At 39.3% G+C, this 22,717-nt stretch overlaps 1 protein-coding gene across 3 annotated transcripts; it reads left to right on the top strand.

The window, feature by feature from the left end:
• LOC107228176 (metabotropic glutamate receptor 6-like) lies at nt 1–22,679 on the top strand. Of its 3 annotated transcripts, XM_046736373.1 has the most exons (16): nt 1–144; nt 765–950; nt 13,008–13,177; nt 14,082–14,241; nt 15,040–15,176; nt 15,426–15,574; nt 17,070–17,266; nt 17,546–17,898; nt 18,335–18,590; nt 19,664–19,786; nt 19,887–20,219; nt 20,294–20,576; nt 20,862–21,061; nt 21,142–21,471; nt 21,558–21,644; nt 21,787–22,677. In XM_046736373.1, the coding sequence occupies exons 3-16, from the start codon at nt 13,013–13,015 to the stop codon at nt 21,879–21,881; spliced, it is 2,868 nt and encodes a 955-aa protein (XP_046592329.1). In that variant the 5' UTR covers nt 1–144; nt 765–950; nt 13,008–13,012; the 3' UTR covers nt 21,882–22,677. The 3 variants fall into 3 exon arrangements, with proteins under 3 accessions (XP_046592329.1, XP_046592330.1, XP_015525041.2); XM_046736374.1 differs by lacking the exon at nt 21,558–21,644 and having other exon boundaries at nt 21,787–22,679; XM_015669555.2 differs by lacking the exon at nt 765–950 and having other exon boundaries at nt 21,787–22,678.
• The last annotated feature ends 38 nt before the right edge of the window (nt 22,680–22,717 follow it).

The raw sequence follows: 22,717 nt of genomic DNA on the forward strand, positions 1-22,717 counted from the left end.
CGTTTGCAAAGGACGTGAGGAAAGTGTTTCGGTGAATCAACGCGAGCGAAAATCCCTATTTATCATAAAAATTCTAACAGAGTAATCGGTTATACGACGCACGGTGAAATCATGTGAAGCTATAACGCGATAACAATTTATCAGGTGCAGTGTAATTTTTGTGTAACAATAATTTTCATTTTTCATTTTCATTTCAAATAATTTCTGTAAGGTACAATTAAAATAATTACATTATACTATTTATGCAAACGGATAAACTGCGGTAAAAATTTCGTTACTCGTGTGGAAAATAATTGATTGTTCCCGCAGCGTGGTTTTATTTTGTGTTCTCACTTTAAAAAAAAGTTTGAAAAATCTCCAGTTACTTTGTTTACCTTTATTTATTTTTTATTCTTTATAAATTTGGTCAGAATTAAATGAAACGATTTGAAACTTGGCAGAGTTGTTGCTTATAACGATAAGAATAAACCCAAAAGTTCAAAACCGTTCCATTAGCGCGTATCAAAGTTATAAAAAAAAAAGTAACCGGTTCCGAATAACTAAATTTATTTTCTATTCAAAACTTTCGTAGCCTTCGACCACGTGTTAATATTGAAATTGGGAGCTCAAATATCGCAGTAGTTTAAGAAAAATGTAATTGTAAAGTATCCAGATGGCGCGCAACACTCATTTCAAAATTCATTGAAATAAGCTCCACCCTAATATACATATAACATATATTATATGTATGTACGCATGTATAATATAATAACAATTCTACGCAGGCTCTCGTTCCGGAAGCTCGCGACGCGTTTAACCCGCGGGTAACTTTATTTCCGGTGCAAAATTCGCTCTGGTCATACAGCATATAATATTCGCAGGCCGCGCGCAGGGAGAGAATTGCGTTAAACTTTAACACAGTTCGAAAATTAATGATACCTGGAAGAGCGATGGCTTAAGAGAAGACAGAAGTGAGTATATTACGAATAAATGTGCGGTATATTTAAGAGGCTGCTCGCACTTCTGGCCCAAATAAAATCCCACAAGACTTCAACTTCATTTTACAACGAATAATATTTATTAACGAACAATAGGCTTTCACGTTTCTTCACATTAAGCGTCTCATTACAAACTGACGCCGGTTGGCGCCGGCCATAGAAAGTTGGTTGTTTAGAGATGCCGTCTCGTAAATATATGTGTCTAACTTGTTCATCGGACCTTGGTCTAACTATTTTGCATTCGGGTTACAAAAGATGCTTATACCTTACGCACGTGGACGTTACGTACATGTATCTTCGCGCATCGAATCCCTAACGACTTTGTTACTCGATATCGCGATCTTGCGAGGAAATTACGATATTCCTCAACAGATTTGCCGGCAAAGTTTTACCGGTAAATTCCTCTCGCGCGCGGCTGAATTTTAATCCTCGAATCGCGGGCAAGTTCGAGGACTTCGATGATCCTTCTTAGGCTGTCGAACAACAAAGCTATGCTTACATAACCTCTCCAGTTCCCGCAGAAGTGTAATTGATACCGCAAACCATCGCACTTCACTCCATCGATCTGCACCGACCCGCATTGTCGAGCTGATTGAATCGCAGTCCTTTTACCGCCGAGCCGTAACTTTGCATTTGGAATAACTGCGCTGCACTGATTTTTTTTTTTTTGTTGTTGTTTGTTTCTTATTTTCAACTTCCCGTTTCTCTGTTATTCGGAGAAAAAACGATGTTATAGTAATTACCGCGAGAATGAAAAGTTGAGTTTTCACTAGATCCCCACGTTTTGAAGTTTAGAGCATCACTTTCAATAGTTTTTAGATGGGCCCTTGTGTCTGTGTGTCTGTGTGTGCGTGTTTGTACGTATGTGATCAATTTGTTGGTCCGACGATATCTCGAGAACGAGTACATAAACGGATTTCAATAATTTTGGTCTTAATCGACGCGGCTTTTTTAAACTTTGAACTGATTAGAGTTTGACTTCAGTCGGTTCGGTACTTTTGGAATTATTCACGTAACACGATCCTAAAATATAAAATCAAAATCATGCTGTATTAGAGATCGGATCAATGGATTTTGATAAAACTTGGTACCCTGAAGTTTTTTTCCAATCGCTGATCACGAATCTGAGGTTAGATTGCAGATATTACAAAATGGTGGATCCAATATGGTGGACCAGAATCCAAGGTAAATCGATTATTTCGAAGAAACTCGGTACTTGGGGTTTTTTCAGATCCCTGATCACGAATATGATATTTCATTTTCAAAATTCAAGATGGTGGAAAAAATATGGCGGACGAGAAATCAGAAACATGCTCTTAGGCCTTGAAATTTTATATCACGGAATTTTTTCTGTGAACCTGGAATCTACAGTGCGAAAACGGAAAGTTCGATTGCTGTCGCTTGTTTTTTTTTCCCCCCCGTTTCAAAGCAAATTGGAGTACCATAAAATCCAAATTTCGAAATTCGAATCAGTCAAAATTCATTCAATTTCCAGTTGTAAGTGATCTTTAAAAAAACACAAAAATAGAAAACATACAAAACAAGAATTAATTGTTTTGTTTCAGAATTTCTTATACATGAACAATTGAGATTTCAAATTAGTTCTCAGTGTCCGACTAATTTACCGCCCTGAAACTTTTGAGAAAAGCAGCTTTCCTCGAATGATTGAAAAATATGCCGAGATAATAAAAATCATTCATCTTTCGGTGTGATTGAAGTAAAATAATAATAATAATGAGAAAGAAAAAGAAAACACGCGGGAAAAAAGTAAATCTACCAAGTTTCCTCTGTTTGTGGAAAATAACCTTATTTTCTGGGTACTTTTAGGAGACCCGAAGAATTGAAATCGGACCCACGATTGACTTGGAAAATTGCGAGAAGTGCGAGTCGCCCGATGAAAGGATATTTCGAGAGACGGAATTCTTTCGGCTTTCAAGCACAATACCTCGATAAACTTCGGCCAGTTCTCCTGAAAGGTTTTTTTTACCCAATTTAGATCCAACCACTGTATGCCACGGATAGGCTCGGAAGAAAAGACGCGCGTACGAAATATCGTGGAATTTTCCAATAAGGATGAAGTAATACAGAATTATGCCTCTCGCGGAAGAAGTTTGATTAAAATCCGAAGTTTCCTATTTTTTCGTTTTTTTTTGTTTTTTTTTTCCTCCTTCTTCACGTGAAATCAGAATTCTCAATCGGCACTTGGGTCCGCGATTTTTCGCGTCGACTTCAATCGCGTGTATAAATTAACTTGTACGAATTCAAACGTCTTGTATAATATTATTTTATTTATATGATATTTCATCTGAGGAGATTCGAGAGATGAGGGAACGAATGATTGCTTTCAGTCTTCGGGATTAGTCGAGTTATATTTACGCCCGGCAAGTTCGTATCATGGGAATATAGAACAGAAACACGCGTTATGTTTGATTAATTTCATTTATTTTACTTTCTTTATTTTTTTTTTTTAGGATACTGTCGTGCACGCGAATCGTCGAAAATTCGTTATTCTTTTTCTCGATTTCATTCCACGCTTTGCACTTTTCCAAAATTGAGAAGATTTTTTTTGAAAAATCGAAAAATTTGATATCAACTATAAACTGAGAAACAGTTTCTAAAATTCGTATCAAAATTTTCTCGTCCTCCAACAAACGCTCTTCAATTTTAAAATAAATTTTCTGAGTTTTTAATAAAACTAACGAATTTCGCTCAACTTACGTCATCATATTTATATCATACGTTTAGTAAAATTTATCCCATGCTGAAAAATTCATTAGCTTGTTTTACAAGTAAACTTTGTTTAAATTTCTGTTGTCTCTGGTAAAACTTACAGACTGGACTAGTTTAACGTTAACTTGAAAGGTGGTTGAATTTATTGGCATCAAGAAGAGATTCGAGCATTTCCAGAATTACTTTCGGCATCGAGGCGACGCGGACGTGGGTTATAAGATCATTTAATAAATCAATCGGAGTTATTTCAAACATGTTAGTTTCGACCGGGAGGATAATCCAGACTCTGAAAAAATATAATCAAATATACAAAAACTGCGGGTTTTTATATAAAACCACTGATGTGATTTTCCTGCTCCGTTTCCCAATTAAACCAACAAACAGAGGCCGATGTTGCTGTGGAATGATGATACATATTCATGCCCAAAGATCGATCACTAACGACTCAACAACAGCAGCCCATCACTGCCAGCTGTTCCTGCATATCCCACTTTATTCCCTACTAAAAAATCTCCCCGAAATTTCCCTCTGAATTTTTCAACGGGAGAAACAAATATCAAAATATTTCAACGACGGTTGAATCTTTTTTTTTTACACAATTGGACTCCTGAGATGTCAATGTGATGTTTTAAGAGGGATTGTAATGATCCCGCGAATATAGTGAGCGCTATAAATAAACAAAGTGTCGAAAACGCCTGTTTTTATGGAATAAATTTAATTGTGGGAAGGTTATGGGGACTAGAAAACTGGAAATCGGTAATCTTGGGTTTATGGGATTGCTGAAAACGAAACCGTCGTAAAAAATTCAAAATAAAAAATAGCACATCCGATATGGCGGACCAGAAATATAAAAATTGATCCGATTCGCTTGAAATTTGTTACTCGGGGGTTTTCCGGATCTCTGAAAACGAATCCAGCGTCAGAATTTTAAAGTTCAAAATAGCGGATCCGATATGACAGACTGAGAATATAAAAATTGATCCTATTCGCTCATACTAGATCGGCCATTTGGAATTTAGAAAATTTCTCAGGTCTGACCTAATTTTTGATATCAGCAGAATTTAACTACAAGGAAAAATTCATGCTTCAAAGGGTTAAAATATTGAAGAAAATACATTCCATGAATTATAATAATGCGTGCAAAACTTTTTGCAATCCCGATTTCATTCTATTTTTTTTAGCTCAAGGCAATTGGTGGAAAGAAGATGATTATTTTTTGCAATCGTATACCTCACCGCAAATATAATATTAGGATATAATATTGTGGCTTCAAAAAAAAATTTAAAAATAAAAATCGCACATAATTTCGTACAGATATCGAGTCATTAATAAATTGCGGAAACCTTTTTCTCCGCCCACTCCGTTAGATGTTACACGTCGGCTTTGAGCGCGTCTGAAAGCCCACGTAGCCAATCCGATTCAACTCATATATCTTTTGTTTGTATTTCATCTCGTATCTGCTTCTTTTATTTTGACAGGAAAAATATTCGCAAATTTTACGACCAGCGGCGATTAGGTGAAAAGTTATGCTTTTCTTCGCACTCTTCTTGCCTTCTTATACTTTGTAAATAATATATACGTAACCAAATCGAGGGATAAAGAACGTGTGAAGAATTAGAACAACGAAGAAAGATATTTCAAGAGTTCTTTGAACCATCAATTGCAAATTAAATTATCGCTTTCTGTTTGATCTCGAATATATGTATGAATATATATATATATGTATACGTGCAAGTTTTTGTGCAATGACTTTTTATTTCGTTACCTTAACCCTCTATTTCTGCTCCTCTTTTGCCTTCGTTATAATGAATGACTTTTTTTTCTCCTTATTTTACGTAATTGGGTGAAGGGGGGAAAAAATTGCCTCAAGCTTTTTCCCCTGCAATTATATGATTATGACCAGGTGAATGCGAAAAGTTGTATCTCAGGTAAAAAAAAAAAACAAAAAAAAAACAAACAAACAAAAGAACAAAATAAAAATGATTCAGCGGTGTGTGATGATTATCAGGTCTCATCTCAAGGGTGATTTTTTAATTTTTTTTTCCAAAAAACGGGTCCAACCGGAACAATACGTTTTTCGAATTCTATCAGTTTCATTTCTATCGCATACAAATACAATTCACTCAGGTTCATTTTCATTTACACAATTAACGTATTTCTCTTTACCGGACGGTTTTTGCCGGTTAATTATCCCGAAGAATGTGCACAAAATTTTACGTACCAAAATATAAAGACGAAGGTTTATTTTAGTTTTTTATTGACGTCGAAAAAATTCAGGTAATCAGTTTCAGGTGCCTACTCGATATTCCAATAGTTTTCATTACGGAATTTTCAATTAGTCAAGTAGTAGAAACGGTTAAACAATGAAAAATTCCCGAGGCACCGATGAGTGATAAAGTCAGGGTGGACGGATATCGTCCATGTTGGCCGGCGGAGGGTTAAAAACGATTAAAGAATAATTAAAAAAAAAAAAATGAATACTTAATTATAAGGTCGTTGTTTCGAATTTCCCGTGGGGAAGGTGGAGAAAAATGTTTTTCCCGACTATCCCGCATGCGGATGAGATGCGGAATTAGGTAAAATTTGTTTCGAAATCTGAAGAAGAACTTTCGGGCGTTCCGCAGGGTACAAATAGGCACTAAAATGGACCGGTGATATAAACCGCCCCTGAGTTTATTACCGAAGCCCGTATATCCCGAGTCGGCCCAGGTATAGCGTTATAGGTCTACGTATAAGCCACGATCCGGGCTGAGAGGTTGGGATTGGGTTGCGGGGGAGGATTTCAACCGGAGGGATTATTAGCAGACCCCGGGGACGCCGGATCCCAAGGAACAAGTTAGTCTACGCGAGTTAAGTCTACGAGCCGCGGGCACCGCGGTTAATTTACTCGTGTCAATACGCGGTGAACGCCTTTTCCTTATACATAGGTACGTACCTATGGCCGTTCCGAACCTGCAGCCGAATGAAAAACCCATGCCTTGAAGGAAAAGTTAAATCCGGGAGACGCGGAGGAAGGGCTGAACTAATTTTTCTCAGGGAGAACCTGATTTCTTACATTCATTCATTTAATAAACTTATATTAAGTTTACTTATTTCACGACGACTTTTGTTCACGCTAATTATTAGAATTTCTTGTTATCTTTGCAAAAAAATAAATACAACATTAAAAATAGTCAGGGTGATTTGGCATGGAATGACCCATATATATATATATATGGGGTAATTGTATATTTATAAAGAATTATTCGGCGCCATTTTTGATCCACACTCTCCGTTTTCCTTCTATTCCTCTCTCGGGATCTCTTTAAACTCGACCATAACCTATAAATCATGAATTATTCTCCAAGCTTTTGTCATCATTTGAATTGCAGACAATGTTCGTTTCCAAGTTTCGCCTCTCGTACGATGTAACTATCGTTTTGCATAGCTTACGAAACTACCCCGTGAATTTTATCTCTGTAGGTACATGGAATATATGGAACTATCAAGTTTTATCAAGTTTCTCTTATTCTCTTTTACGCCAATTTTTTCCCGTAGCCTAAATTATCCTACAAAACGAATTAGATTTCGGTGATTTGAAATAAGCAGATCATGTTTTTCAACAGCTTCGGTACTATTTTATTCCAAAAATAATTTTTACCAAGCTCTTGCGAAAAGTAAAAAATAATAGCAACGAAATTTCGTTCTTTTCCACGAATCGTTGCATCTTGGTATTGGTAACAAAAGCAACAAACCAAAGAAAGATATTAGTCGTATGAAACCTTTTTCCACGCTTCACTAGTTCCACGAATTTATCACGCAATGCTATCGCCTCGATCGTGGAAGTTGATTAAACTCGTTACTCCCACGTGAAGAGGGTTGACATATTATCGCTTTTTCGCCGTCGATATTAATAATTCCTGAAATTCCATCGAGCCGTGAGGTATGTACATGATATACGTAAGTAGTAATACAAGAAGGGTTCTGGACACAGATTCCTGTTACCGACACTTACCGACATCTTACCCAGACCCAAAAGATGTCGATAAGTGTCGGTAGTAGGAATCTTCATCCATAACTCTCCTTGCGTTACTTATACTTACACAGTGAATTCCCAACGACTTCATCGTTCGTCGTTTGCTAAAACTTAATGCGCGCCGGGGTGGCCAACCGTCTTAAATTTAGACTACAGCTCGCCACTACGTATCTAACCTCAAAAAACTTGACAGTTATGAATTGCGTACAACTGACACCGACAACTGTCAAAATGTAACTCCTTAATCTCTTATAACTTAAAAAATTTTAACGGTTGTCGGTGACAGTTGTGCTCAATTCATAAATGTCGAATTTTTTGAGGTTAGAGACAGCTGGTTCCTCTTGCAAACGGTGGCCGTGGGTTTGTAGCGCATGCGCATGAAATTTTAGCAGACGACGGAGCATGCAGTCGTTAGGAATCCACTCTGTATACGACATTGCGATTGTCACGGCAAAAGTTGAGCGGTTTCTTTCGATATATTCGGACTCACGGTACATGTACTTCGAATGTCGTATCGAAGAAAGTCTTACGGCTTCTAGATTCCACTCGGCGAATGTAGGACACACCGAGTATTCCGCTAAGTCGGATCGAACCCAATCAACGATCAAAAACCATACATCTAACTCATACGGCACGGTCTCTGCAATTCATTCTCAGCGTGATGAACAACCGGTTGGCAATTGGCGCGAAATATTTTACCGGGAATCCTCATCGCCATTTATTGTTTTCTCGTAAAATTACGGTATTCACTTGAGATATAATGTAAGGACCGGAAAATAAATTGCTTTTATTTACTCGCGTGGAAAATTAGACCTTTTGGAGTATGTCGATAATATGAAAGAAATTCTTCCGAATTGTTCGATATTAAATGATTTTATTTAAATATGCCGAAGCTATTTAATAATCTAGCTGTCGTGAATGAGACAATTTTATTTCGTTCAGAAAATTTTTGTTTCAAGCAAGACAAAATTCTATTAGGTTCATATTCGAATTCTTAGAGCGAATATTTCATGGATACGTGAAATATGTTGAATAATTTTCTCCAAAAATTCGATAACACGACGGGAAATTTGTACCCACCGATTCAATTATGATCCCATTTTGATTCCAATTTGTAAAAACTTGAGAATGTACTTCAAGATGCATACTTGTTTAAAATTTATTCTTTGACCCCTCGCGTACGAACGAGACTGAAAAAGTGAAGAAATAAAAAAACGATTTTTTTTTTTTTTAAAGAGTTACCGACTATCTGCCTGAAAATGAATTTTGTATTCGGAAACGTCGGACTTTTTATCAGACAAAAAACTCATTACAAATGATATTTTTTTTCACCGATATGAAACTCGATATAAATTGGAAATCGTGACCCTAAAAAGTTGGCCAAAAGTTGGTGGATCGACCCAATTACAATCGTAGATTATACAAATTTGAAATAAATGCAAAATGTATTATGCCACTAAAAATTGGCACTCTGATCGTCGAGGTTACAAAATCATTTTATATGTATATTGACAGAAAATTCTGGTAGGGTAAATTTTAAATGAATTCTCGTTCGAGGGGTTGAAACGCCGGGTTAATATATTCTCGGCTTGGGAAATGCCCGTGTTTGTAGCTTATGCATAGTTTATATACCCTCTATGAACACACGAGAACGATATAACAACGGCAGAGCGCCGGCAACAAACTCGATTCTGCAAGCTAAAATAGCAATGATGATAAAATTAACTAACGCGTGCATCGGAATACGGAAATGAAGAGGGCTCTACTTGGCGCAGAGAGAGAGAGAGAGAGAGAGAGAGAGAGAGCGGAATAATTGCTCTCGGATGGACATCCGCTTCTACCACGAATAAATATATACTCTGGCAAAGTTTCAAATTGAAATACTGTCTCTGCGTGGATCCGGGTAGGGTAAAACTTTGAGCTTCAGCAACTCGTACGAGCCGTTATTTTAAACTTAAAGTATAAAATGATTATATACTGTCATTTACAGGCGCAGGTATATACCTGAATTTTTATTTTTTTTTTCACCGGATCAAGGATGCTTAACGCCCTGGTTTGTAAATATTATTATACTTCGTATTTTTGATGGATATAGTTTTCTTTGCGATGATCTTTTTTGTGTTTTTATTAGCCTCTAGATCTCGCTTTGATCAATAGCTGAAAATCATTTCTTCACTTTGACTCTTTTGTATTCGAAAACTCATATGATTCATGATATTCTGTCAATTGGTAAGAGGTCGATTTTCAAGGTTAAAAAATTCAACGTACAAAAGAAATAAATTACTTTTTTTTTTCTTTTTTTTTTTCTTTAGGATCAGGCTTCGGGTCGATACGAGAGTTACAGACGAGTCTCAATTGAAAAGATAGTTAAAGAATCTGAAACGCGAATTCGAATAGTCGACTTGACGCTGTGAAAAGAAAACATTCCGAATGACGTGTAATTAATTTCTTTCTTCGGAGCTTTCCGAGCTAGTGGAGCGTTTTAATTAATCGGAAAGAAAAGCGTGACTGCAGTTAAAAACGAGGGTCGACGGTGGAGCGAAAAGTTTTTAATTCCCTTTCTCGAAGGGCGATACGTTGAATATTTTTCAGAGAAAAAATGAAGGGCATAACGAGTATAAATTCCGTTGCACGTCGGCTGATATTTTTTTAAAATTTCGCATCGGACAAAACTAAATCAATAAACGCCTCGAGTGTAAAACGAGGCGAAAATTGGCGAGGTGGAATTTGAAACGAGGCGGAAAGCCGCGGACAATAAAACCGCGCACAATTTCGCGGCTGGCTAAACAGCCGGAGATAATAGCTGCCGAGGCAGTGACAGCTGTTTCGGATCGACGAGGCGTCGAATAGAGATAAACGCGGCCATAGAGTTGAAAAGCAAATAACCAAAACAGGCGAAATTACCTTTTACCTTAAATCAATTAACTCGGCGCTGAATCCCGTAACACCGAATATCTTATCCCGCAATCAATCCGGCAACAAATTATAATTACTAGGCTGGTCTTTGCATGTTTTTAACTTTTTCTTTTCGAAATTTGCACTGAGAAGAATTTCGTTTGTTACAGTAACTAGAAAAATTCAGTAAAACAAGTATCGTTAAAAAAAGTGTTTGAATATCGTTGGAATTACGAAAAACGAGGTACGCCTAAAAATTTTGCGATATCGTCGATTCTTTTTTGGTTATTGCAACGCGAAATCAGTTTGTGAGGTTTACTCTACTTTTTAGTTATATAAGGCTTTGACATCGATATTGCTGGCAAAGCGTTCGATTGTGAAAATTTTTTATGCCGAAGGAACGAAGAGAATCACATTCAACGACGTCGCGAAAAGAGATGCTTGATGATGATAATATGCGGTTCTCTAATTTACGTCGAAGTCGAGTTGGGATAAATAAACTGTAATTCGGGTGGCAAGAAAATAAAATCATAGTAATAAAAAAGTTGAAATAGTTTTATGGATTGAAAAAAAATTATCAAAATTTACGGTGAATATTCACCTTGTATAGAATTTGTTTACGTCCTGATTATCGAGGCAAAATATTATATCCCAGTGCAACGGTTATCGCAACAGTTAATCACGTCCTTCTCATCGCGGCCCCGCGGTTTCACCTGCGATAAAATAAATCCCTGCCGTGCCTAAAAGCTCGCGCTTTCAAATTTCGCTGATAATCCACGTTTTCGCAGCTGTTTCAAATTATGAGCAAAAAAAAAAACAAATAAATAAATAAATAAAAAATCTTTTTATTTTTTTCAGCAGCGATTTTTCCTTCTTTTGTAATATCAACGAAAGTACAGTTCTGGGTAAAAAATTAAAATCAGTTTTTTATAGCTGTTCCAGGAAAATCTAGTGTATTTTACTATTTTTTTTTTTTTTTATTTTACAGTCATACTATATTTTCATGCAACTATTGGAATAATTTCACGTTTGTGTGACAATAAATCCGTTTCGAGGCCATATTTAACTGACGGAGAATAGTAAACTGATCATGTTACAGATTTAACGTTTCAAGATTCATAAAATTAAGTTTTAAATAAAACTGTAATTACTCTTAATATAGTTGCATGTTGGATATTTCCTTGTAATACATAGCAATAATACTTTAATCATTGTTGTAAAGATGTCAATTTTAGCAGAATTCTCTAGTTACAATTATATAAAATTAGTTTCCTTCCAACACGCGGATCCGCAGGCGATGGTGACTCGATGGTTACGCCGTATTTATCATTCATCATCATCATCATCATCATCATCAAATTATCCGATCGAATCAGCGGCAGTTAGGGCAAAAGCGAAGTTCGCGAGGTGGCCTCGATATTGATAAGTAAATTTACGTGTTAACACTAGCCGTGCGACGACCACTCGACGAATGACCTTATTTCTGTACTTAAACGTGTGATGTATAAAACCTCGAGATCGATACGTCGTCGTCTTATTGCGGAGACGGAGGAACAATTTCAACGAATCGAAATCTCGGCTGTTGCAATATGCGCAGAAACTTTGACGTCTGTAAAGTTGAGGGTGAAGAACAACGGATTCAATTCGACACGAGAGGCTGCTTGTGATACGACAGGAACTATAACCGTGGAAATCAGTCAACGACAATGATTTTTCATCTACCAATAAACACTTTAACGGGGTAAATCCACCCTTCAAAGTAAGGCACGTCAAGGGGTGATTCGGCAGTTTAACCCACGAGAACATAATATTTTTAAACCAATCCAACTGGAAAAGTTTTCATGAGAAAACGAGAACTGAAAAATGTCATTTTCTCAATTAAAGAAAAACAAAAAAACTGTCAAATCGCCCCTTGACACGCCTTACTTTGGAGGTTGGTTTAACCCCCTTAAAGTGTTTGTTGGCAGATGAAAAAGAAATAAGTGTCGCTTAGTTTTCAGTCCGCTATAACATATTACAAAAGAAGTCAAATCGGAGGTATCGTCCTGGGATCGAACGTGGCATAATAGAATTTCTATTTTCTTCACTTGTACCGAAAAGAAAAACCTCGGAGATTCCATGACAGGGTTTAGATGGTGCACAAGGCCTCCTAGTTTTACTAATTTCGTAGCGATTTCAACTCGACCCTCGTTGACCATCGAGCGGAGCTTCCAATTTGAGTCCACTTAGATTAAGCACCTTGGACTGCTTCGCCCTGACGTCTGTAATCGATGCGACGATGATCCGTAGCTATTTTTGTATTCAAAACGAGAGTCAGAAAAGCGAAAGTCACAATTCTCAATTCTCCGATAGGTACTTAAGTTTGTTTTCTTCCTTTCTTTTCGTTTCAGAAAAAATGACACGAACGCGGTTTACGCTGTTGATACTTCTTGCCGCAGCAACCGATGCCAGAGTTGCAGGCATGCAGCCTTACTTGAACATGTCCGGCGACATTACACTCGGGGCACTTTTTCCAATTCACAGAAAGGGAAGCGACGGCGAAGACTGCGGACGAATTCAAGTAAGCCATTCCATTCAAGTCACATTTCTACGCAGAATTACTGCTGTACCAATAGGCAGCAGCTTTCAATACCTTCACTATTTTTATTCTTCGTTAAAGGGCTCTGCGATTAATCGATTTTTATTTCGGTCAATTGTTTTCTCAATCGAAATTTCGATTCATCATTTTCTCAATCAATTGTTTCTTCAATTACAATCTCGGTGAACCATTTTTACGATTTATCGTTTTCTCGATCGAATGTTTTCTCAATCGAAGTTTCGATTAATCGTACATTCCGATCAATTCGCTTTCAATCAACCGATCAATCGTTTTTTTGAACAATTCTTTACTCAAACGAAGTTTCGATTAATCCTATACTCCGATCAATTCTTATTTCAATCAATTGATTGATCGTTTATCCAATTTATCGTTTTCCCGATCAATCGTTTTTTCAATAGAAATTTTGAATTACCATTTTTTCCATAAATTCTTATTTCGATCAATCGATTAACCGTTTTTTGGATCAATTGTTTCCCGAATTGAAATGTCGACGAACCATTTGTCCGATCAATCCATTACTCCGTACTCCATTGATAAAACGTTGCTCAATTATCAGTTCTACATTTTCGTTTTCCCCTTTTCCACTCGTCTCTTCTTTGTTCAAATTTCTCACAAGACCAACTGCAAACCAGGGTATGTAACGGTCGATTTGTTACGTCGCTTAGTTCAGGAGTTCCGTTAACGATGCCAAGTGTAATCCTGGTCGTTTGCCAGCTGGCCTAAAGTTCGGCGGCTTGTATCGAGCGATGGAACAGAGACGTTCGGGAAAAAAGAGATGAGAGTCTACCTAAAAGGGCGAAAAATCGTCTGTATAGAAGCCGTGTAATAACAATTTTCACGTAGTTACGTACGCTTATAATTTCAGACCGAGGATGGCATACAGCCGTTGGAAGCGATGCTGTACACCTTGCAGCAGATAAATCAGGACCCAGACATTTTGCCAGGCATAAAGCTCGGCGCCTTGGTCTTTGATTCCTGCGACAATCCGAGCCACGCTTTGAAGCAGGCTCTCTACTTTGTCAAAGGTAAATCACGCCGCGATGCAAAGTAGAAATTAACCGAAATATCTCGCGCAACAGGAAGTGAACAAGGGGCGGAGATTGCGAAAATTTCGCGCCGGAATCTTTGAAGAAATTCCGTCTTTCTCGTCTCTTGGACCAATTTTCGCCTCATGCTTATAATACAATATTGCAAAATTCGAATGACACCGTTGAACGTTGTTTTTTTTTTTCCTCATAATTAATCTCAATTACCGCAGCAGGTAATTTACTTCAAGTTTCAATCGAATTTTCACGACACAGGTCCGCGATAGCATTTTTTTTTTTTTTTTTTTCAACTGCTTGGGGTGTTTTTGATAAATCTTATGTTTTCGAGTATGATGAATCCAAAAATAAATCCCATTTACATCCACCACGTACAGTATTCTGGATATGGTATAAAAAATACCCGTGCAGTGTTTTGGTTGCAGACCTGCGTCATCGATCATTCAATGTCCGGCCATTAGAAGACCCGTGAGGATAGCTTAATTTGGGTAAAAAGCTGCAAATCACCTGGTAAAAAATTTCCCAGAACCTCGGTGTAATTACCTTCGCGGTTTCTCGGTCAAAAGTTTATCCGCGAAGTAAATCAATCACAGTGAATCTTTTTACCTCGCCTCTTATCCATTGAGGTTTACCAGAGCGTGCAAACTTCGAAAAACGTGGCTAAAACGCAACTTTTTTCTTTTCTTTTTGTTCGCTTCGTGTTCCGATTTTCTTTAATTTTCAATCTTTGTTGTACCGGTACGGCGGAACATCCGACACTGAATTCTCTAACGCTTGCAGGATTCATCGCTCATGTGAACACCTACCATCAACAGGAGTTTCACTGTCTCGACGGAAGTGCACCGAAGTTTCTTGGCGGTGGATTCGACAAAGTCGTTGCCGTCTTGGCGGCTCAGTCAAGCTCAGTCACGATACAGGCGAGTTTATCTGCTTTTCCTTCGCACGATATTAAAAAAAAAAGGAGAAAAAAAAAAAAAAAAGAAAAGTAAAGATAACCATCGCTATCACATTTTGCGGGATGGAAATAAGAGGGACGATATTTTCGCTCTTTTATTCCCTTCCGATCCCCGACCGTGAAGCTGATTAGAAAATTGGGGATAACGAGAAGAAATGACCGGGCCTCTGTACAGTTTCATGAAAATTAAGGAAGATTTTCCGCACCGCAGGTTGCCTCGATGCTGAGACTTTTCGCCGTCCCCCAGATATCTTACATGGCGACGTCGCCTTCGCTCAGCAGCAAGGATAAATTTCCACACTTTTTCAGGACCGTTCCAAGCGACGTTAACCAGGCTCACGCGATGCTGGAAATACTCAAGTGAGTTTTTACGATATCGATCCTATGTTTTACTCGGCTCCGAAATACATGTATAATGGTTAGGTATCCTTTTCGCACCTTTCGGTAATCGGTCGAAGAAGTTGGGACGCTGCACCGAATCACAATGAAAATCATGTGATACGAGTAGACGGATTCAAACGTGGGTAAAATTTTTGAATTTATATCTCGACGATCGATTATTAAACTCGTTTAGGGTCTGGTTTATGAATTTTTTTTTTAAGTCGAACATTTTACCACGATGTTTCAAAAATGGCACAATCGATTTACCTACTTCGAATTTGGAGACAATCTTCTTTGATAGTTTATCCCAATTTTTCACAACCCGTAATTTTTTTTTTTATTTTTTTTTACAACCAATCGGCAATCGTTTGAACTTGATATTTGATTTGTTTGTGCAAAATTTTCAAATTTTTAATTTCAGAGTCAATAAATATGATAAAAAAGTCTCCTGTCTTCAAATTTAAATGAAATCAGTCGAGCCAATTTTGAGATATCGTCGTTGACGTCATATTGTCAGTAAAAATACTTACAATTAATTGATACCAATGGGAAAGAAAATATGTAAACGGAACTCGATCTCCTTACTTTTGAATAAAACAAACCTTGATCGAATTGTATTACTGGTTGTTGAGTTACGAATATCCAAAATTCACCCACTATTTCAGTCGTCTTCGCGTTACATACCCCCCTAAATATACTCGGCAATTTCACGCCATCTGAGTTCTGATCCTGACTCCGAAGCATCTGGAATAAATTTTTACACCTTCGCTTGAAGGTGAGACCGAAAGGAGTGACGAGTTCAGGGCAACGGAGGGGAAATATCTGCCTCAAGGAGTTTGGCTCTCGATGGGCGAAAGTATAAATGTCGGTACAGTAGGAATTTGCCTATCAGTATTCCGCATCTGTTCTCTATCAAGGGCCGTATATTTTGCTTATACCACGACATTCGGGATACACAGCACAGGCAACGTTTCGTATTGATCCGGTGATTCTGTACCGCTGATAAGACAGCGACAGGGAGAAACACTGATTTCCGCTTATCGGAAAAGCAATCTTTAAACCGTCTGCTTCTTCTCCCATCGATTTTACAAATTCATAATCTGATCGGCGAACTCCGAATAAGATTTAAAACGTTCAATTTCCTCGTTACCTCCGTAGATTCAACGTAGAAAAACATTCGAGTCTGAAAACCTGCGGAAAATCGAAGCGATTCTCCTCACAGTTTTCAAATCACAGGCAATCAAAGTCGACCAATCGCGGCTGTCTACTTCGTAACGGTCGTTGAAGCGGCGGCCAATCATGAACGGCGGAGGTCACGTGCTTCTCCCACTCCGAACTACATTCGCGCCGCGATTGGCAAACGGAAATTGGCTCCAGTTTGAATGCTGCCAGAGATAACTCCCTGGTTCTTTTTTTATCAAGGAAATTGCGGCGGCTATTTTTCGCAAGTATGCTAGAGTTCATGTATTTTCAGGGATTTCGGGTGGACCTACGTGTCGATAGTTTACTCCGACACGGAGTACGGAAACCACGGATACGAGACCCTCGACTCTTTAGCGTCGAATTATTCCATCTGCTTCAGCGCGCCGCACAGGATAAACAAGGAACAATTTTCCGACGAAGATTACGACGGAGTCATTCGCACGATAACGAACAAAACGGAAGTCCGAGGTGAGTCGGGGATTTCATGAGCCGATAGTGAAATTCTGCAAAGTACAATATCCTGCTCGGAGCTTTAATTTCCCTTCTTTGCGATATTGCATTGGTACTGAACATTCCCGTTACGGTTTACATTTCTGCCCACTGTTCCAACCCTTATAACTCGCAATTTTATTCTCGTCTGTTTGAAGTGTTTGTCAGGACTAGAAAATCTCGTTAACCTTTGGATAAGAAGTCTACAGCGTTAGAAAGTGAGAAAAGCACTCAACCTTCACCTTTCGCCAATTCCAGTCGTCGTCCTCTTCGCCGAAAAGTCGACTACCCTGCGGGTCCTGGAGGCTGCGAGACGCGTCGGTGTCGGGGAGCGGTTCGTCTGGATCGGAAGCGACGCGTGGTCGACGGCAAATCACAAGGAGGTGATGACCGCGCGTTCGGACGAGCTCCAGGTAGACGAGATGACCGTTCTCGAGGGCGCTTTGGCGGTCCAGCCTCTGTCAGGACGGATGTCAGGGTTCGACGAGTACTTCACGAATCTGACCCTCGACCACAAGGCCCTCAATCCGTGGTTCTCCGAGTTCTGGGAGGAGTACCATCACTGCGACCAGGAGGGAGAGCCTGCCCATGACAATGAAACCATGCCGCAGGTACACTTGGGGGCAATAAATCTGAGACGGTTAATTTTTTATACTGGACAGTTACGTTGGCAACACAGAGAAACCTACAGCGCCACAGTCAGCCGAGCGCGAAACTAACCCAATCTCAATAAACGTAACATAACCCATGACCGTCGAATCTCACCTTAAAATACCTCAGGGATAATGACTTGTTGGATTGACACGTATTCTACGGTTACGGGTTATGTTACGTTTATCGTGATTGAGATTGTTTTTCGCTCGGCCGACCGTGGCGCTGTAGGTATCTCAGTGTTGCCAACACAACCGTCTAGTGTAAAAAGTCGGATTCACTCAGATTCACTGTCCCAAAGTGTATCGTTTAAATCGTTACAACTAAAGCCTATCACGTGTCCGAGTCTCATGGGTCTCTGTGTCAGTTTGCGAACCATTATCCGATCCGTTGCAGGTCTCGTTATTCCCGAGGGTCACTCTGAGTCCAGATACTAGTTGCACAAGTCCGCGGCTTACGATCGAGGAAGCCAACGGCTACAAGCAGCAGAGGTTTCTCCACTTTGTCAGGGACGCAGTTTACGCGGTTGCTTACGCTCTTCACGATTTGCATCAAGTAAGATGCGGCAAGAATTACACCGGGATTTGCGACGATATGCGGCACATCGACGGTGAAACGATATCCGCCTACTTGTCGAACGTATCGTTCAACGGTAAGCTTTAAACTGGAGTTGACGGCAACGGCTTCCGTATTTTCAAACGCTCAAATCGAACGCCGTCGATTTTTGCACAAGCCTTTTTGTTTTACACACGACACACCGTGTACATTTACCACCGTAAATCAATCTTCCAATAATTGCTTGATCTCCCGTGTCGCGTTGACACGTTACCGTTATATTGTGATTAATTGCCGATCGTGTCACGGCTCTTTTTTCACCAGTATCACCTACAGCGGAAATTTTTCTACGTACGATCCGCGCGGAGATAATTGGCCGTAAAAAGAAAACCCGAAATGATTATGGGCGGAAGTTATTGTACGAATTACGAGTTTTTTAGTTTGATTTTTTTTTTTTAATCAACCTGACCTACGTCTTTATACTTTTAGCATGCTTTCCTCTACTTTGCTGCTCTGTACTTCGTGTTTTTTATCTCTGTACTTGTGTTTATTGTTTCTCTGTTTCTATTGCTATAAATATTATTGGTTTGTTTTTGATTAATTCAAGGTTTCTTGATTGTATTCAATTTTTAAAGTCGTATTTCTGGCTCTCTGCTGTTTGAAATGTTTGTCTTCGTATTTGTTGAACTTGCTTGAGACAGATAATTTAAAGTTGTCCAATATTATAATGGACATTTGTAAATATTGATACTGATACTAATCTTAGCTTACATCGGTATAGCATAAATTTGACGCTCACGTTGTGGTGGAAAATGTGAGACCGATTACACGGTCTGCAAGATAAAGCTTTTCTTTCTCCTTCTGATTATTATATGTAATTATAATAGATTTGATGCTCTTGAATCGAAGTATAGAGATAAAAAATATGTACTACGTATATGTGGTGTTTTTTTTTTTTTTTTTATCAAAACTTTATTTCTTCTTACAAATTATAATCAAACACTAATGATAGCAACAATACTTATAAAAAAAACGTTATGAAGTTAAGAAGGTTAAGCGTTAAAATCGTCAGAAAATCTATTTGCTAGTATAATTCTAGTTATTTTATAGTTTTCTTTCTTTTCACATCATCGGTAAAATCAGAGTATAATAAAAGATCGCACGTTTCAGACGAAGCTGGAAAGAAATTCCGTTTCGTTCACAACGTCGACGGGCCTCCCAGATACTCGATTTTGAATTACCAGAAAGTCAAGAAGGATTCCTATCATTGGGTCGTGATCGGCAACTACACGCGTGAGTATTGAGAGTTAATTTGGACGCGACATTAGGTAAAAAGTCTCGACGTATATTCGCGGGTTCGAAGCGAAGACCATTCCCGGCATCTTACTTTCAGAGGATGACAACGGCGCACCGTTGCTCTACATCGAGAAGGGCTTGATGAAGTTCCGAGGGCAAACGGAAGGCGGACGCGAGTTCTTTCCAAACTCGACTTGTGCTCAGCCGTGTGAAATCGACCAGGTAAAGTTCAGGGAACGGCTGGATCCGTGCTGCTACAAGTGCAGGAACTGCGGTCACTACCAGGTGAAACTGGGCGAGCACCGTTGCGAGGACTGTCTGGAGGGAACGCGGCCAACATCGAACAGGACCTTCTGCGAGGACATTCCGGAGGACTTCATCGACTATTCGAGTCCTTGGGCGATAGCCGCGATGGCGGTCGCGAGCTGCGGTGATTATACGAACCCTGATTGGAAGCGCCTTTATCGACCCTTTACCGTAGTCAGAATGAACGATGTTTCGCAGGGATCCTGGTCACCCTCTTCGTGCTCTTCGTATTCTGGATATACAGCGAGACCCCCGTGATCAAGGCGTCGGGACGCGAGCTCTCCTCCCTCCTTCTTCTCGGCACCCTCGTCTCGTTTCTGATGACCTTTGCGGTTGTCGCCAAACCGGACAGCGGTACCTGTACCATAACCAGATTCGGAATCGGACTGTGCTACACTCTTTGCTACGCGGCACTTGTCACCAAGACCAACAGGATACACAGGATATTCAACAACATGACGCACAGTCCGCACAAGCCCAGGTATCAGATGCCAACGTTATGCATGACAAGAATTTCTGGTACCCTGATCAATGCCTCGTGAGAAACATTTCGGAACGTCGATTGCGAAGTATCGGAATTATCTTCAGGGGTTATACCTAGTCAGGAGGCCGGAAAAAGGATTATTCGGGGATTTTCAAAAAGTCCAAAAAGTTGAAAAATTTTTCAAAAGCATCCGACTGGGTACAACCCCTCCGTCTTTTCCTCAAATCTCAGTGATGACGAACCGCTGATCCGAACTGCTCCATGAAAATCTTTCAACTCCAGATACACGAGTCCCAAGTCCCAGCTGATAATAACGGGTCTCCTCACATCCATCGAAGTCGTGATAAACGCGGTGTGGCTGATGAAGGTCCCACCGTCGGTGAACCACATTTACCCCTCAAGAGACGTCAGGCTGAGGATATGCAGGGGGCTGGAGGACCGTTCTTACATGGTGGGGTTGATCTACCCGTGTTTCCTGATCGGTGAGAGCGAATGGATCGAGTCCGAGTGTCGTGCTTCAATTTCCACCCTTTTTTCCATTCAAACTCGTCTGTCTTTCCAGTGATCTGCACCCTTTACGCGGTGAAGACGAGGAAGTGCCCGGAGGGTTTCAACGAGACGCGTTACATAGCCTTCACTAACTACACGACCATCATACTCTGGCTCGCCTTCGTCCCGCTCTACCTTGTCTCGACGAACAACGACATCCGGGTCGTAACCCTGGCCCTGTCCCTCTCGCTGAGCGGGTTGGTCCAGCTGGCCTGTCTCTTCTTCCCGAAGGTCTACATCGTGCTTATGAAGCCCGAGAAGAACACCAAGGAATTGGTGATGGCCCAGCACAGGAGCTCTTCGTACCTCGCTGCGCCCGCGACTCCCGTCGTTGTCCTTAACGGTATCGATCTTTTCCGATGCTAATGACATTAATTAACGAACCCGAGAGCGTGACGGTGTTTCTTCCATTACCGATTTCCATTCCAGAGAACGGTGTAAGCTCCTACGTCCACGGTAGCGATTCGTCGATAAAGACGGGCGGCGGTGGGAGTGACGCCTCGACCTTGAACCTTTGTAAATTAAAATATATTCATATTAAAATATAAAATATAATTGTAGAATCGAGTTATATATCGAAGAAGCTTAGAAGTCACGATACTTACGACGATTACCCGCGACCATGGCAAATTCTCTTTATTGTTGTTGCATATTTCAGGGAAAATCAAGCCGATCTTGAAAGACCAGAGCATCACTTCGGCGGCCCTTAATGCCAAGGATACGTTGAAGAATTTACAAATCAGGACAATGTGAATACTGGATGATGTTTAATTGAAATATTTAGAGTTAATTGTATGATAGGAAGAATTGAAGTTAAGTGAGTATAACTGAGGCCAAATCAAAGTCAACAAGTACATATCGCTAAGCTAAGTATACACACGCATGTATATATATATGTAACGAGCATCTACGTAAATGTAAAATATCAGGTAACAAATAATTGATATTATATATATATATTATATAATATATTATCTATCATATATATACATAATTTATATTTTTTTAATTACTTTTGCTTCTTTTTTTGAGAAGCTTATAACCAATATATTGCACCGGGTTACCCTGAAATTGTGTATCATATTTACGTATATTACGTATAAGATGCGTAATCGCGTAAGAAAGATTTTTTTTCTTCTGCGCTTCGCCGCATTTTCTGAAATTCAAAACTCGTTACCATAAAGCACAATTCACCGAGTGAATCGTCATAAAAGCGTAAACATTCCATGTAGACGGTAACAATTGTACATCGATACCGAAGTGTGTTATATGTAGTGTAAACTACGTATTCGAAGTAATTGTCAAAGATGAGGTTATACTTATACGATGATTATCAATGTAGATATATACGTTAACATTCACTTACTGGATCATTGTAGATAGGAAATGAATCGTTAAAAAATGCACTTTGTATATAATTTGTACATACAAGATTGAAATAAAATTGGTAATATGTTATTTCAACGAAAATTAGTAACTGAGCTGTTAATTTTTTACGCCGCAAATTACTCGGCTTGATCAATTGCTCCTTTTTAACTTTCCCGCTGTACCCGCGTTCCTGGGGGTCCAATTAGTCTGGAAAGGGTCGC

This window comes from Neodiprion lecontei, chromosome 4, assembly GCF_021901455.1.
Source record: "Neodiprion lecontei isolate iyNeoLeco1 chromosome 4, iyNeoLeco1.1, whole genome shotgun sequence".
NCBI lineage: Eukaryota > Metazoa > Arthropoda > Insecta > Hymenoptera > Diprionidae > Neodiprion > Neodiprion lecontei.